This window comes from Ammospiza caudacuta, chromosome 5, assembly GCF_027887145.1.
Source record: "Ammospiza caudacuta isolate bAmmCau1 chromosome 5, bAmmCau1.pri, whole genome shotgun sequence".
In the NCBI taxonomy this organism is placed as follows: domain Eukaryota; kingdom Metazoa; phylum Chordata; class Aves; order Passeriformes; family Passerellidae; genus Ammospiza; species Ammospiza caudacuta.
In genome coordinates, this window is record NC_080597.1 from 37,375,399 (window position 1) to 37,390,855 (window position 15,457).

The 15,457-nt window shown below is 36.4% G+C and overlaps 1 protein-coding gene across 1 annotated transcript in view; it reads right to left on the reverse strand.

The window, feature by feature from the left end:
• The window catches only part of LRRIQ1 (leucine rich repeats and IQ motif containing 1), a 102,533-nt gene extending 88,027 nt beyond the window's left edge, over nt 1–14,506 (reverse strand). Inside the window, exons 1-10 of the mRNA XM_058805788.1 lie at nt 14,473–14,506; nt 13,832–13,990; nt 12,594–12,705; nt 11,595–11,665; nt 10,285–10,387; nt 9,371–9,576; nt 7,417–7,491; nt 6,037–7,239; nt 5,099–5,251; nt 3,759–3,909 (exon numbers count right to left, since the gene is read on the reverse strand). Of these exons, the coding sequence (XP_058661771.1) occupies nt 3,759–3,909; nt 5,099–5,251; nt 6,037–7,239; nt 7,417–7,491; nt 9,371–9,576; nt 10,285–10,387; nt 11,595–11,665; nt 12,594–12,705; nt 13,832–13,966 (2,209 nt within the window). The 5' untranslated portion in view covers nt 13,967–13,990; nt 14,473–14,506. The remainder of the gene's footprint in view (nt 1–3,758; nt 3,910–5,098; nt 5,252–6,036; nt 7,240–7,416; nt 7,492–9,370; nt 9,577–10,284; nt 10,388–11,594; nt 11,666–12,593; nt 12,706–13,831; nt 13,991–14,472) is intronic.
• Nucleotides 14,507–15,457: the final 951 nt, after the last annotated feature.

The following is a 15,457-nucleotide window of genomic DNA, read 5'->3' on the forward strand; positions in this document are numbered from 1 at the left end:
CTTTATAGGGTTTAAAACGAATTACTGTATTTTGACCCAATCACATATACAGCACAAGTTCTCTGATCCTCTTAATATGGTTCACAAGTCTCTGATCCTCTTAATCAAGCAATAATAACAGTTCATAATCTCTTAGGTACTTCCATTGGAAGAGACTATTCTCTTAGTAATAAACTGTACTTACTATGCTTTAACCACTTCACAGCTGCTCTGAACCCTGTGAAATGCTAACAGCCCTCTTAAAATAATCCATTAGAATGAAAACCCTATGTTTAAAAGTTAGCTTTTATTATTTCATTTTTAAAGTTTTTTTAAAGTTTATTAGCAAGGTTAGAAAAAACTGTACTAAGACCTAGACCAATATCAAATTTAACAACAAAATTTATAAATAAAATTTAGTGCCTTTAAGAATAAAGCTATGCTACTGTAGCCATTCCACTCAAGAAATTTACTTCTGCCATCTACATTAAAGAGCATGCTATCTCTACACACAAAGAAATGCAAAGGAATTCTGATGAGCATCTGTTTCTCTCACAGAATGTAACTAAAATTATCCTTACAACAGCAAAAATTACATTGTCTTCCCACAGGCTTACACATGCAATGGCACTGATCCATCTAACTTGCTGCAGGTCCAAGCAGCTTTTCTGTATCTCTGTATTAAAAATGCCTTTGAAGCGATACCCTTCACAAACCATATCTAAAATACGGAATTTCTGATTTTACATCTGTTTCATGTATTCTTTGATAATTTAGTTAATTTAGGACTATTTGAGGGAACACTGTGTCGCATCTTTATCTCACCCAAAATTTCACAAGTTCCCCAAAGGAATCTGAATTAGCTGGATTCACAGTAGTGAATCTCTTTGTGAGTGTCCTCTGGGAAAAAAAAAAAAACAAAAACCAACAAACTATGATTATATATTTTATTTCACAAAAAATTAGAAACCAGGTATCAGTTTGCACCATAGAGTATTGAGATTACAGAAGAGGAATTAAAAATGAAAACTAATGATAAGGAGAAAACTGAAGCAAAGCATTAAATACCAAAAAACCAGTAAATTTTTAAAAATTCCCAATATAGGTGTTCCAATAATTTTATTTTTAAAATGGAAAACATTTAGTGAAAAGAATGCAATTATCTGACATTAAAGTGGTATCATCTTAAATATAACACACATGTCCTTTAGTATGACTTCAAAAGTGTGCTTTAGCAAATAAATATACAAATCTTTAATTATTCTGAAAAGTTTCAAACATGTCCATGACATAATACCCGGTCTGCAAGATCCTGATCTGTGTTTTTCTTTCGTGCTTGGATGAAAATAAAAAAGGAATCAGCACCATCTAGTGGTCTCAGAAACACTTTCGCGTTTTCGTGCGTTTGCTCCCAAGACTTCCTCGTAAGAGCAGCTTAAGTTACCTTAAGCTTAAATTCGTTTAAATTCAGTTTAGCAGCACTGGAAACTTTAAAAGCACTCTATGAGCCTGGAGTGGGACCAAGAAGAGAGACTGCACACACAATAAGAAAAGGCAAGAAGGTAAAACAGAATCTGGAAGTTTCCTTCTCAGCATGCTGCACAAATCACCTTTTTTTACTCTTCCTCACCTGAATGTCATTCAGAATATTCTGGAATTATCACCGAAAATACACAAGAGAGAATAATGTAATACAAACAAATGGAATTTTACTGGTTCTTCTGACCACATGCAAAATTAAATATAAGCATGAAAGTCTTCTGCATATTTCCAGAAGACATTGTATGTTTTACATACAATGCAACAAACAAAAGTTATAGCAGCCATAGGAAAAGCATTCTGTTGACAAATACATGGTTTCAGCAAGATTCAAGGAGAACCTTTATGGAAGTTCTCAGCATTTTGCAAAGTGCAGCTGAAGTCTGCTAGCTAGGGACTCAGCTATTGATGCAGTTCTGAAGTCACTTCTATGTGTGACAAAGACAACTAACAACAGAGGGAAAGCTGAGAGTGAACATAAAAATTAAAAAAAAATAAAATCCTCAAACAATAAAACATAAATTTAAAAAGTGTCTGATGAAAAAGAAATTCCTCTCTGTGTATATTGAAAGCAGCATTTATGACCATCCATAGTTATGCATTGCTATTCCTCGAGCTGCCAGGGTTTTACCCAGCACTCTATGGCAGTACAGACACCCTACAGAAGCCTATCTGAAATCTGGAGTCAGAATGCTACTTTTTGTGCATGAAAATTTTTAAATAAAGCATTCATCCTCAAAATACAAGCATACACACTCAGCTTTGGTGTGTTACTGTCACAATTACTTAATTTGTGATCATGTATTCCTATGGGAAAAAGCCTAATTGAGACTATTTCTCTTACTGCTATTTTAAGGGGTTTTTGGCAACTCTAATTTTTCCCCTATTGATGCTATATTTCAATGACAGGAGAAAAGAATAAAAAGAGAAATCATAATATGCCAGAAAGTTCTTGCAATAAGTAATTAAAACGTAAATATTACGAACGTAAATAAGCTTTACTACACAGTACTGGAGCTTCCAGAATTGCTAAGGGACATCCTGCAAGATTTAGAGATGGGAGTGATATGCTAACTATCTGTACTCACAAATCCATTTCTACGCTTTCTGTGTAACTACTCAATATGAAATACATCCTGTATTATGCATCTGTTTTAACATAAAATCCTCAAAGCAATTCTGGAGAGGAAAAAAACTCACATTTGAAGATGACTTTTGTGAACATTTATTTACCCACTTCAATTCATTAGAGACTCAGTAATTGTAGCAGTACTCTGCCAAAAGAGAAAGTACTGGAGAATTTTAGTCCACTTGGCCTGTATGATGTTGCCACACTCCACACAGATGCCACATTCTTAAATGTCATCCACTAAAATAATGCCATTCTTACAGTAATTTTGCAGACATTTTTATCAAATAAGATCAATCTGAATAAGAATCTTATCAAGCACTATTTGCCACAACAATACAGATGAAACTTTTAACCGTTTTATTTTATTTTTCTTCATTAGACTACTGATACATTTTTACAGTAAACATTGATTTCCCAGGACTTTTATTCTCAGGTATTAAAAATTTTCTTCATGAGTACTAACATTTACATATATTAACAAAAATATTTATATCTTCATCAAAGTTTCTACATCTACAGATTTTTTTAAGCTTTCCCATTTTCTGTTTGCTACACCCTTGCTGTTCATCATGGAACTGTATTATCCATGTCCATAGTGCTATTTAACAGTGGAACTACTTATTTACAAATCTTATGTGAATTTGCTTAGTCTATGAGCTTAACAATTGTTTTAATTATTTTTCTATTGTCCAGCAGACTCAAGACAGGCAAGACAATTTCTATATAACTACTTACTGTGTCAGTCAGGAACACACTGGAGCTCCCTGCAGTTGCACAGCTAGGCTTTGCTTTCATTATGTCTATAGATAAGCTGAACACAGCCTACTCTCATATTCCAGCTGACTCAGTGCAGACAATGTGAGTGGCCCTTTCAGAAAGATTTTAATTCTCTTTGGCTGACAATAGTTATACTGTCATATATATATATAGACCTATATATATATAGAGGGAATACAGGGCAGTAGCTAAGCCATGCTTTAAGATGAAGGTTTTTTGCCAAGTCTGTCTCTTTGGGCTTAGCAGCTGACTGGCTCTAAATTCAAGGGGTGTAAAATTCTGAATATAAACTGCATAAATATTGTTATACAAATTGGAATAATTTTCTTACCAATTCGAGTGATTCTATTGTAGGAAAGTTCAAGATTTTGGAGATTTTTGCATCCATCTAAGCCACAAACTGATGAAAGACGGTTCTTATTCAGAATGAGAATACAGAGATTTTCCAGATTTGCACAGTCAATTATCTGGATGTTGTTGTCCTGCAATAAAAGAAAATGAGAATATTAAACAGCCTCTGAAGTGGAGAACTGAGTAAAACATAGTATATTGCCTTTATTGCTTATTTTTATCCTAAACTCTTAGCTAGGAGTAAGGGCATCTTTATTTTTCCATTGGGGGAAAAAGAAAGATGAGTCCTGCTGAAACAGAACAAGAATGTATCTTGAACTTCATTCTGGCTCTGAAAATGCCCAAAGTTGAAACAAAAAGAGCATAAAAAAGAAGTTAAGAACAGAGCAGTCTTTTCCATACACAATTTCCTACCTCCCGAAACCCTCGGAGACTGAACTAAAAACTGCACAGAAACATCATATTTACTAGATGCTAATGAAGACAAATGTAATTTTGCTGGAATCCTATTTACTAATAGCAAAAGTCTGCATTTAGAGGTACTTTGGTCACAAACATTAACACTGTTCTAAGCTAATATTATTCCTCCAAGGGATCTTGCTTTTTAAACATCCCCTTCCCCAGGCCATTTTAATAAGACTTCCTCAGATTTTTCTTTCACTTTTTGCTGTGCTTGGTCTTTTCATCTGGAAAATGGCATTGTTAAAACACATGAAATTAAAAATATGAACAAAGCTGTTTCATGTAAACTGCCAAGTTCTGGAACAAAGATGCATTACAGAGAAAAAGTTCTCTTTAGTCATTAAACAAGGCATGTAAAACACAGCACAGTACTGAACACCTTACATTAGGCCTCTGGTATAACTCACTATATGTATTATTCCTTGAGCATATACTTTACTAATTTTAATTAATATTCAAGGTGTACTTTTACATGTAAAAATACATGTGACATGTATTCATGTTGCAAAGGACTCTTCCTTCTACCTATTCTTGCTCCAGCTGAGCACCTGCTATGGTGAGCAGCATCTGCCCACTCATCAATCAGAGACTGAGGAAACAAAGATCTATACCAACGCTAAGCACAGCCTGCTATTTTCTTAGTATAGGTTGAATCATTTGCAGCATGTAGTTTTTTGTTGTTATTTGCACTGTAAATCTGCTTGTATAACTTTGTTAACATTTGGGAGTATTTTGTTACTATTCCTATGCTCTTAAGGCTAAAAGCTACATATTCAGTTGGACTACTGAACAATCAACTAAGGAGCAAAACTGGCAGTTCTCCCCATGTTATAACAAAGAATCAAATATGCTTGGTACCTCCACATTGATATACTTCAGGTCTTTGCAGCTACTTAGTCCTTCCAGAGCAACCAGTCCACAGCGCCTCAGAGTCAAAACTTGAAGGTTTGAACACTCAGATAAGGTTGAGAGGCTACAAGCTGGCAAATCTTCGAGTGTAAGCGTTGTGACCTACATGCATTTATTGATAAATAAAAATAATGTTTTGTATATTGAATATTCGTTGCACAACATCATATTATGGTAATTTTCTTTGGGATGAAAAAGAAAACAAAACTACAAACCACTAATGCTTTATAAAATGCAAGCAACTAATGTTAATCTTTTCATATAGAAAAGAATAGCAATGATAGGTTTGATCTGTCCAATGGGAGAGGCAAGCATGAAAACAATAGTCACAGTATCATAAATCATGAGTGTAGAACAGACAAAAATTATTCAGACTAGAAGTGTGTAAACGCCATCTCAGAATGGAAATCAAGATGAGAGCACAGAGCAAGCATACAATAAGTTAATAAGTGGTAAGAAAAGTAAGTCCTGGCAACCAGGAGATGTCCTTTATGGCAAAACACTATCTATAAGCTGATGAGTAATATCTTGTTTCTAGAAGAGACTATTGCTCTTAAAACTCTGAAGGGAACAGGAACTGAAATGTGGGCCTTTATACAAAGGCAAAACCTTGTTAATTTAGCAGAATGTAAGAGATCTTGCCTTTTAAAAGGGTAATATTATCAATCACTTGAATACTAATGCCACATCAGTCTGTTCCAGAGCACTCACTGGAATTTAAAAGTCATTGCCGTTGCACTTATTCTGCACCTGGGCAAAGGACCTGTCACAATATCTATTTCCTGCTCAACAATAAAGCATTCTGCCAACATATCAAAAGAGAAGATAAGAAAAAAAGTGGAAGTATGTTTTCCATTTCATTCTCAAACTGTCATATTACCAGTTACCTGTTGCAAAGTACTCCAAGGGCCACTATGAATTATCTTGTCTGTACTTAGTGGAGGCATCTTGCTGAATGAACTTTTCCTTAGTCGTTTTCTTATAGTTACTTGCTTTCTTTGGTTTTCTTCATATATTTTAGACCAAGATTTGCACCTGTTCATCCAGTTTAGTCTCTTCTTTTCAATATCATCAGGAAAAGTTACTTTATTAGAAGAATCTGCCACATCTTGACTACTGTCCCAGGTGTCTCCGACTTCTTCAATAGCATTTTCCATCAGAAATAAAGTTTTCTTCATAGTTTCATGAGAAAATCTATCTGTATTTTCTCTGTTATTAGCATTTGGCTGGACATTTGGAGGGCTGCTGCATATGCAGTTTGCCTTACTTTCTGCCATGACATTAGCACCAAAGTTAAGAGATTCATCCTTTGAAATATGGCCATTTGAAACTTTATCAAGATAACTTGTTTGTGAGTAATTTTCTTCTACTTGTGTTACTGAATTAATGTATAAGTTCTCATTATTCACTTGAGAAGGGTGTTCCTTCTCAGAGCCTAGCACGCTTGGTGTCAAATTTCTTTCTGCTGGAATCATCCAATTAATTGTTTCATCCATCATTTCAGCATGCTTTTCTTTTTGTTCCTCTACTTGTTTATTTAGTTTCTCCTTCTCTTCTCTAATTACTTTCATATTTTCTGTCACATTATCCTTTTTTATGTCTTCTATGTTATTTTCTACATTTTCACACATCACAACTTCTGCTCTTTTTTGTTCTAATTTTCTTTGTTCTTCGTTTCTTATTTGCACTTGTTTTTCTCTTTCCAATCTCAGGCTTTCTTTCTTTTTCTCATATTCCTCACGCCTCCTCACCTGTTTCAAATATTGTTTTCTTTCAAGTTCTTCTTGCCTCTTTCTTTCCTCTTCTCTCTTTAACCTGTTTTCTTGCATTTCCCTGTTCAGTTTTTCCTCTCCTTCTTTCATTTCTTGCTCTATTTCCTCTAGTATTTTCTGCTTCTTTCTCATTTCATATTTCCATTGTTTTAAAATGGGAGCATATTTTTTACGGACTAAAAATGCTCTAAATCTAGCTTGGATTTTCACAGCTGCTATATTCTGTTGTTCAGCCACTTGTTGTCTTTCTTTTGCTTTCTGTTCTTCCAAGGCCTTTCTTTCCTCCTCCATTTGCAACTGTAGTTTCATGATCAATTCCTAGGCCAAAATAATTAGGATAGATTTCAACGACTTTTAAAATGGGACAGGTATTGGCACGTATTTATCATTCACAAACAGAATCTAGCATATTAGGCACTCCATGATAACACTTATTCTCAAATATTTAACAGTAACCTCACAGTCATTTGACAAAAGCTCACTGTACAACCTTACCTCATGTCGCCTCATTTTGTCTCTCCAAGCTTCCTCCCCTTTTTGTAACTCATTTTCTATTGCAGCCTGGCGTTTCTGTAAAACAAATTAACTTAAATGAATACTGTACAAAACTCAGAACAACACAAAACACTCTCTCTCCAATCTCACCCATCTTCTTGACTTTCCAACAATCCAATTTTGTGAATGCCTGAATTTAAATGAGAAACTGAGCCATGTGTGGATCAAAAGAAACAACAGGACACTTGCATCAGTAATGCAGATTTTGTCAAGCACTGAGAGATGCATACCTTCAGAAAGTCAGCATCTAGGTACTGACCCAAACACCTGCCACTTTCCTCTCCAAGATCTGTACTACTATTTAAGATGAATACTAGTTACCAAATCATTCAAAGTACAGGCAAAAAACAGAAACATATCTGAACAATAGCATAAATAATCTCCCTTTAATTGCACTGGTATGTACTGATAATATTAAAATCCTTCAAATGGGAATTTTGTTCAGTAAAGCTAAAAAATTTTTCTGACTGAAATTGCTTCTAAATGGAAAATGAAAGTTGAAGCCTTCTTTCTCACTATTTGCAAGTAAATAGCATTTCCCCCCCTGCCCAACATAACCTCAATCAGGAAAAAGTCTCAATCAGACTGTAAGTTAGCAGCCAGAAAGTCACTTAGGGAAATAACTAAAAACCAGGCTGATCCAGATCCACATAACTCCTGGTGGAACCAAGATTTTTCAACCAAATCAAATATGGAGGATATGAAGGAAGTAGTAACAGCAACCACTTTCAACTTGGAGCCTAAAGTCTCCCACATGTCTAAGCACTGTTTTTCATGGGCATTCAGACGCCTGCTGTTCAGACCAGCAAGAGAGACCGGGCATCTAGATCCTTCTGCAGTAGGAAAGTTGGATTCTATTTCTCACCTCCAAAAGAAGTGTTCCTGCAACAGCAGCATCAAAGTGCTTAAACATGGCCGTGTTCATCTTTCCCTAGAGAAAGCCATCCTACATCCAAAAATGTTTTGTGACAGCAAAGAGTCAAGAAGGCCTATCAGTTTTACAGACCTTTTGAAAAGAGAGCTATAGCAGACATTGAACTGGCCTTCAGAGACCAAAAGTCTTTGCATTTACTAAGCCCTTCCTTACTACTGGTAACTTGAATTACCTTGCTACTGCCAAGGCACCCACCTCTTCAGAAAGCCACAAATTAGTTAACTGAATATGTAGTGTTAATGCATCTTTCAAAACACACTTATTTAGGCTAAATAATAAAATTCTGTGGCCTCACAAGTATAATATCTGAGAGTTAAATTTCTTCATGTTCTTACACTCTTTTATCCTTTATGATGCTCCACCCACTACAGGAAAACATGACTAGATATTCTGAGAGTGCAACCAGCCAACGTGCTGAGTCATCATTTGGTGTGGCATTCATCAGTAGATGAAGCCTGAGTAAGTTTCCCAGATAAAGATAGGGACAGCAAGTATTGTAACTTTTACCTAGTGAAGAACAACACCAGCATTGCTGAACTGAATAATTTTGGTTCTGATTACTTCCATTAAGACTTTAACATCGAAATGTGAAATTGGGGTGGGAGGTCCAAACTAGTTAAGTATTTTCTATTAGGGCACAGCGACCATTTTTCATTTGTGATTAATTTCAGCACAACTCTCATTTCCAGTACTTTGGCTGATTTCATAATATAAAAACTTTGTAAGGGCAAAGCTTAAGGAATAATTTAAAATGTAGCATAGTAAATTCATTCACTATTGATTAAAACAGTAAGCACATAAAAGCCAATGGACTGCACTTAAATGCATTTTATGACTCGCAGCACATGTAGATATGGTTTAGGACAGTGATGCAGTTTGAGATAGTAGCCCCTTTTTCACATTAGAGCTAGAATTCAGATAGTCTAGACTGGAACAGATTGGCTTAATATCATTCATTACCTTATGAAGAAGATCTAACTTTATTCTTTCAGCCTCAAATTGCTCCAGATGCTTCACCCTTCTTGCATGTTCCTCTTCATTCTGTTTTTCCCGTGATTCTCTCTCAGCTTTCCACTTTTTCATCTTCTCATCTTCAAGCTCAAGTGCTCGTCTACACTGTTCTTCTATTTCACAATGGGCAAGACTTATTCTCATTTCAAGATCAGCTATTAATCAACCAAGAAAACATTTTATTTAATTTCCTAATACGCACTGGGGAACATTAAACAGTCTTAAGGTATTTGACAAGAAAAAGATCCTATGATTGTACAGCCAGCAATATATATCTGATTTCCTATATGTATTATATAATATATATAGGAAATCAGAACTGCAGCACAAGTCCTTTCCATCAGAGATGTCTTATTATTATTCAGTAAGTTCCACACTTACTGACTCTGCAACTACTATGCTTATTCTAAAAACATACAGTTCAGGATTGCAGAGGATGTCTCCTGTGGCTTTTAGTGCTTTAGCACTGATATGCTCCAGCACAACTCATCCAAAGGCCATGGCAAAGGAACATTCTCAGCCAATGTGACCACAAAAAAAAACCAAAAAGACCCCACCAAAATCCAAAAACCAAAACAACAACAGAAATCTGTGGCCAAAGCAGAACCTGCTTAGTGCCTCTGAGCAGCTTTCATTTTTGAGTGGTATTTTTTGACACTAATTTCTATGATGATTTTGTGATCTTGAAATGAGATAAAGGCAAAAGTGTTTGTTTATGTCAAATCCATCAAGTATCAAGCCCTGCTGTATACTGCAATGTGAAAGCCTTTTAAAACATGCTATGACTCTTATGACAACAGAAAAGTAGGAAATAGTGATATGTTAAAGATCAACCCAACCAAATTAATAATGTGCTTGCTTACCTGTAAGTAAGTGGTCATCAGTGACTGCTTCATCACTGATGGACTGACTATAATCAGGTGTTGTAGCAAGCTGCAAGTCTTTATTTTCAACTTCAAGTGGTATCTAATGTAGTTTAAAATTTTTATTAAAAAACAAGAAAAAAAATTTAAAAGCAGAACATTATAAAAATCTTCCAGAACAAGGATGTGTAAGGATTCCAGTCAGTAGTAAGTTTTACCTTGTTGTACAACAAGGTAAAACTTCCTACTGACTGGAATCCTTACACATTGAATAATGCTAACACATCAGTCAAAATATTGTTTTCTAGAGTAACAAATATTGTAGTATTTATCAAATTACATATTATTTCTATGTGTCTCTAAAATATATTTAATATTTTGATTTGGAAAAATGAATGTCTTGCATTTGAGATTTATTTTACTTTCTGGGAAACCAAGAAATATGCATGAATACTGTTATGCACATTGGGGAAGAACTAGTTACAGAGCAAATTTTTAAGAAGACTATTTCAAAATAATACTATGGGCAGAAGGATTGCTATATTTATTTCATTGTTCTTTACTGGCAAGTAATCTATTCCTGCTCATTTATCATCTGTTCATCACATGCTTTGGGCCTATATTAATATTTGTAATGCAGCCGAAGTCACATGAAGTAATTGTGCTGTTTTAAACAATAGTCTTCAGAGAACAAAAAATCATGTTTGCAAGAGTGCTCACTAATAAAAGCCAGGCAGCAAATTAAAAGTGAATAAATTAAATACAGTTTTATATTTTTCTAAGAAAACTTCAGCGAGTTATTCAGTCAAATCCTATGAAAATATAGCAGCACTCATGTTCATAACTCTTGAATTGTCTTTGAAAGGCACAGAGATTGCTATGTTTATATTTTCTACAAAATAATGGAATATATTAGGAGTAGGGTTAATAGTAGTACATCTTCCTGATCATCATAAAAAACTAAGATTAGAGAAGCTTAAAAGTGCTATCATAATATTAAGATAATATTCTCCAAATAACTATCAATAAAGGATTATTCAGTTTTGTTTAATTTTTTTTATTTTTGTGCTCAATATCTCAGATAAGTTACTTCAAATTTGAAAACTTATAGACATGGTGCATTACAGTTGATGTCCTAATTCTAAAGAATTTTATATAGAAACTCATCTTAATACCTTATGGATAGTCTTACAGAAAAAAAACCTGACACATTTATAGACCTCCTTAGCAGGCCACTAAGGCAAGTTTAAGTTATCTAGATTATTTAAAAGAATTTTATTCCCTGTAAGTAACGTATAAATTAAAAATACCTTTTCATTAAATTGTTTTGTATCTTCTTTCAATTCAGAAGGATGGCAAGAAACGACTTCATAAATGTAATCTAAAAAAAAAAAAATTAGTCCACAGAGAGAAAATCCCTTATGAATGCTCAGTTTTGGACTACACTGTTTATGTACTCAATATGTTTAAACTAAAATAAAGTGGGTTTTTTTCCTTTCCTTCTCCCCCAGTTTTACTTAAATGTGTATGGGAATCATTTTTCTGCATTAAAAGCAGGAAATGTGTGTAACAGAAACAGACACAATGATACTGTAAGAATACAGTGATAGCAAATATGAAAGAAAATTCCACATCATGAAACACAGCAGAACATTTTCTGTGCAGAAAAATACAGCAGCACTTGTATCAGATAGGTCAAAAGCTGACAAAGAACAATTAAAAAGAGTAAGATTGCATTATAAAAAAAGAATAAATAGGGATGTTCCTCAGATTTCAAAATTTGTAGTCAATGTTGAACTTCTGGTCACCAAGCCTATTGCACTAATGGAACAGACAGTGACATATAAACTAAGAGCTTGATTTCAGTCACACAGCTGACAGCAATATATTTTTTGCCAATTAATGGCCATTTCATCCAATGCAAGCTTGGGCATCTCAAGGTAGACTTTAAACATGTCCTGTGGGAGTCAATTGTATCTGAACCCTGCATTTCAGCTCCTACTGGCTTCATTTTAGACTTTATGAAGAGTTTGGCCTGGGCTCTGTCTCAGAGATTAACCTTGAAACTTGCCTTCTTTAACATTAGATGAGTTTTTAAAAAAGTTTCATTTCTGCTCAGATGTTAATTGAAGAAGATAGCATTGCATGGCTTTATTCCTAGAGATTTTCATCATGCATTCAGAAGCTGATGGAATAGGTTTCACTGCTTGTTGTACTTAAAAGTTTGCATTATTTTATGGATGCTTGTTAGTCTAATGTCCACTGGCAATATGAGGTGTACAAACATTTTAACTGTGATTAATGCTTACTTCTGCTTTGCTCATCCCCTAAGTCCTGCAGTATAAACTTCTCAGCATCTTGATTGCTGCTCTTGATAAAGTTCAAATAGGCAAGAACTGATTCTGGTAGGTCACCTGAAACCTAGAAAAACACAACCTTTGACATGTGTTCTACATTTTTGTCTCACAGGCGTGAAAAGAGGTAAATACTTGAAATAAGACAATAAAGACTTGTTTTGGCTTCACCTATAAAGAATTGATGGAGATTTAGCAGCAATTTCCACCAAAATGTTTCCAAATTCCTATACTCTTCTCATTTTCTTACCACCCACTGAACAATTCATAATTCCAATTTTAATTACATTCTAATTAAATTAAATTTTAGTATTGTATCTTGCACTCTCTCCAGAAGCACATTTCAATAAATTATTGTGTTTAAAACTGTGTTGGACCAAGAAATTAAAGAAGGAGGATGAGATAAAAATTAGAAAATACCTCTGAGGTACAGGATCTTTTTCTTTTCAGGATAAATAAACTTTAAATTTACTTATGTTTAAAGTATGCATGTAGAACCAATGCTTCAGTATTCTTTATTACATAGAAACTCTATTTGAAAGACTGCCTTTAATGTCAATATTTTGGGAAAATGGTCTGCCTTCACTCAGATGTGCAAATTGTGGTAGACATTGCTGATGTTCAGTATGTGAGTGATTACACTCTTATCACTGATGCCTTTGTCTACATCATGTGAAACATGATTTATGATCAATATTATCACCCTAATATCCTACAAACCAATCCCTATGCTACGAATCTGCAAGATTAAAATGGCAGAAAAGAACCCAAATAACTTATTTTAATTCAGAGGAAAGCCACTTGCTTAGAAAAAGAAGTCATCCAAGAAAGCGGACTTGAAGAACCTATTTATATGCAATTAGTATCTGGAAATCTTAGGAGGAATCTCCTAAACCAGTCTCTTGTAAGATTAAAATACAGATTGCAGTGAAGAATCATGGGTTTATTCATCCAGATTTAATCTACCTCATCAAATCTTCCAGCTTCAGAGGATTAGAAAACAAAATCTCCAGGTGTGATCTTCTTAAGCAGCATGCTGATATCCACCTCTCTTATTGTCCTGCTACATTTTTCATGAAGCAATACTACCGAGACTACTGCTCAGATCGCAGCCTCAGGCTGGGTGTGTTGGGGAGATGCTCCCTCATCCAAGGGAGCAGTTTTAGCTCACTGAACCCTCGCTGAATACTTACTGGCTCACTGTCACTCGAGGCTTCCTCTGATCCCTCCGTGTCAGCCTCGGGATCATCTGTTCCAAACGAGGAAACACTGATTCTGCCTAATTCAATTTCCACTTCTCTTTCAATTCCTACAATATCTTCCCACATTCTACTTCTTATCTGTTTTGAGAGCTACACAAAAAAAAGTAATACCTTTCAATACAGTATGAACCAAAATAAACAGAGTCCTCAAAATAAGGCTAAGATTTAATGATACACAGAAATTATGAGAGACGATGGGAGAGAAATGGTGAGAAATTATGTAACCCATAGAGGTAAAAACTTGTGGATGGATGCAAGCAGGGGGAACCGGCCCTCCTCCCTCCTTTCGTAACTCGTTGCCCCCTGCAGTGAGGGGAAGGGCAGCGAGCTCGGCTCCTGCAGCGGGACACCGGGCACACGAAGCGCATTCCTGCCGGGAAACCGAACACCAGACAGCGGCTGAGAGAAAACTACATCTCCCGAAAGGCACCGCGCCCGGAGGGCAGCACCGCCCCCAGCCGCTTCCTCAGAGGCCAGCGGCTCCGCCCCTTTGCATGCTGGGAGTTGTAGTTCAGCGCTCAGAGCGCCCGCAGTCCTCCGGTCCCCCCCGTCTACTTCATGTACCCACTCACCTGTCGTTCGGTCACGCTCCTCACGGAGCCTCCGCCTTTCTGGCCGCCTCTGGAGACCGGCCGCCCCTCCGCCGAGAAATTCCGCATCCGCCAGCAGCGGACGGTGAGGAGCTCCACGGGCAGGACGAGAGCCCCGCGCCGCGCTGCTACCGCGGGAGCGTCACCACGGCAACGGGAAACAGCGGCTCGGACGGGCAGCGAGAGGAGCCAGACTTCGCCAGGAGCTGCCGTTTCGCGTTCTGGGGGCGTTAGGCAGCGCCCCCCAGCGTAGGGCGGAGAACCCCGCAGCACCTTGTTCGTGGTTCTGGTTTTTGGTTGTTTTTTTCTTTAATATTGGATTTTGGGGGTTGTTTGTTTGTTTTTGAGATTCGTTGTTTTTGTTGTTGGTTTTTTTATGGTATTTTTATATTCCTTTTGTTTTCAGTTCGTGTTTGGGTTTTTTTTGAAGTCATAGACTGGAATTCAGTGTTCACAATAAATTGCAAGAGGCAATTAAGCAGGAAAAAATATAAATAAAAGCATGCTAAAGCCACAGTAAAGGTGGTTTATAAAAACACACCAGGCATCCCTTCTGTCTTCCCATGTTGGGGCTGGGGCATGGCTCAGAAGGGCCGGCTGGCACCAGGGCCACCATGGGGCACGGGACTGTGGCATGGCCAGCCTGGCACGTCCTCACAAGTGCAGGGAGATCAGTGGCTCAGCATGGCCCTGCCAGTGCTACAGGTAGGGAGCAAATAGTAGGAGTTAAAAAAAAAAAAAAAAGTGAGAGCAACGTAAATACTAATTCATAGTCATAGAATGGTTTGGGTTAGATGGAAGCTTCAACATCATTTCTTCCAAATGATCTGCCATGGGCAGGGACAACTTCCATTAGATCAGGTTGCTCATTGCCCCGTCTGTGACGGTGTTCACAGGGGTTTTCAGGTGAGGCAAGAGACGAGAATGTTGACTTCATGTTCAGAAGGCTTGATTTATTATTTTATGA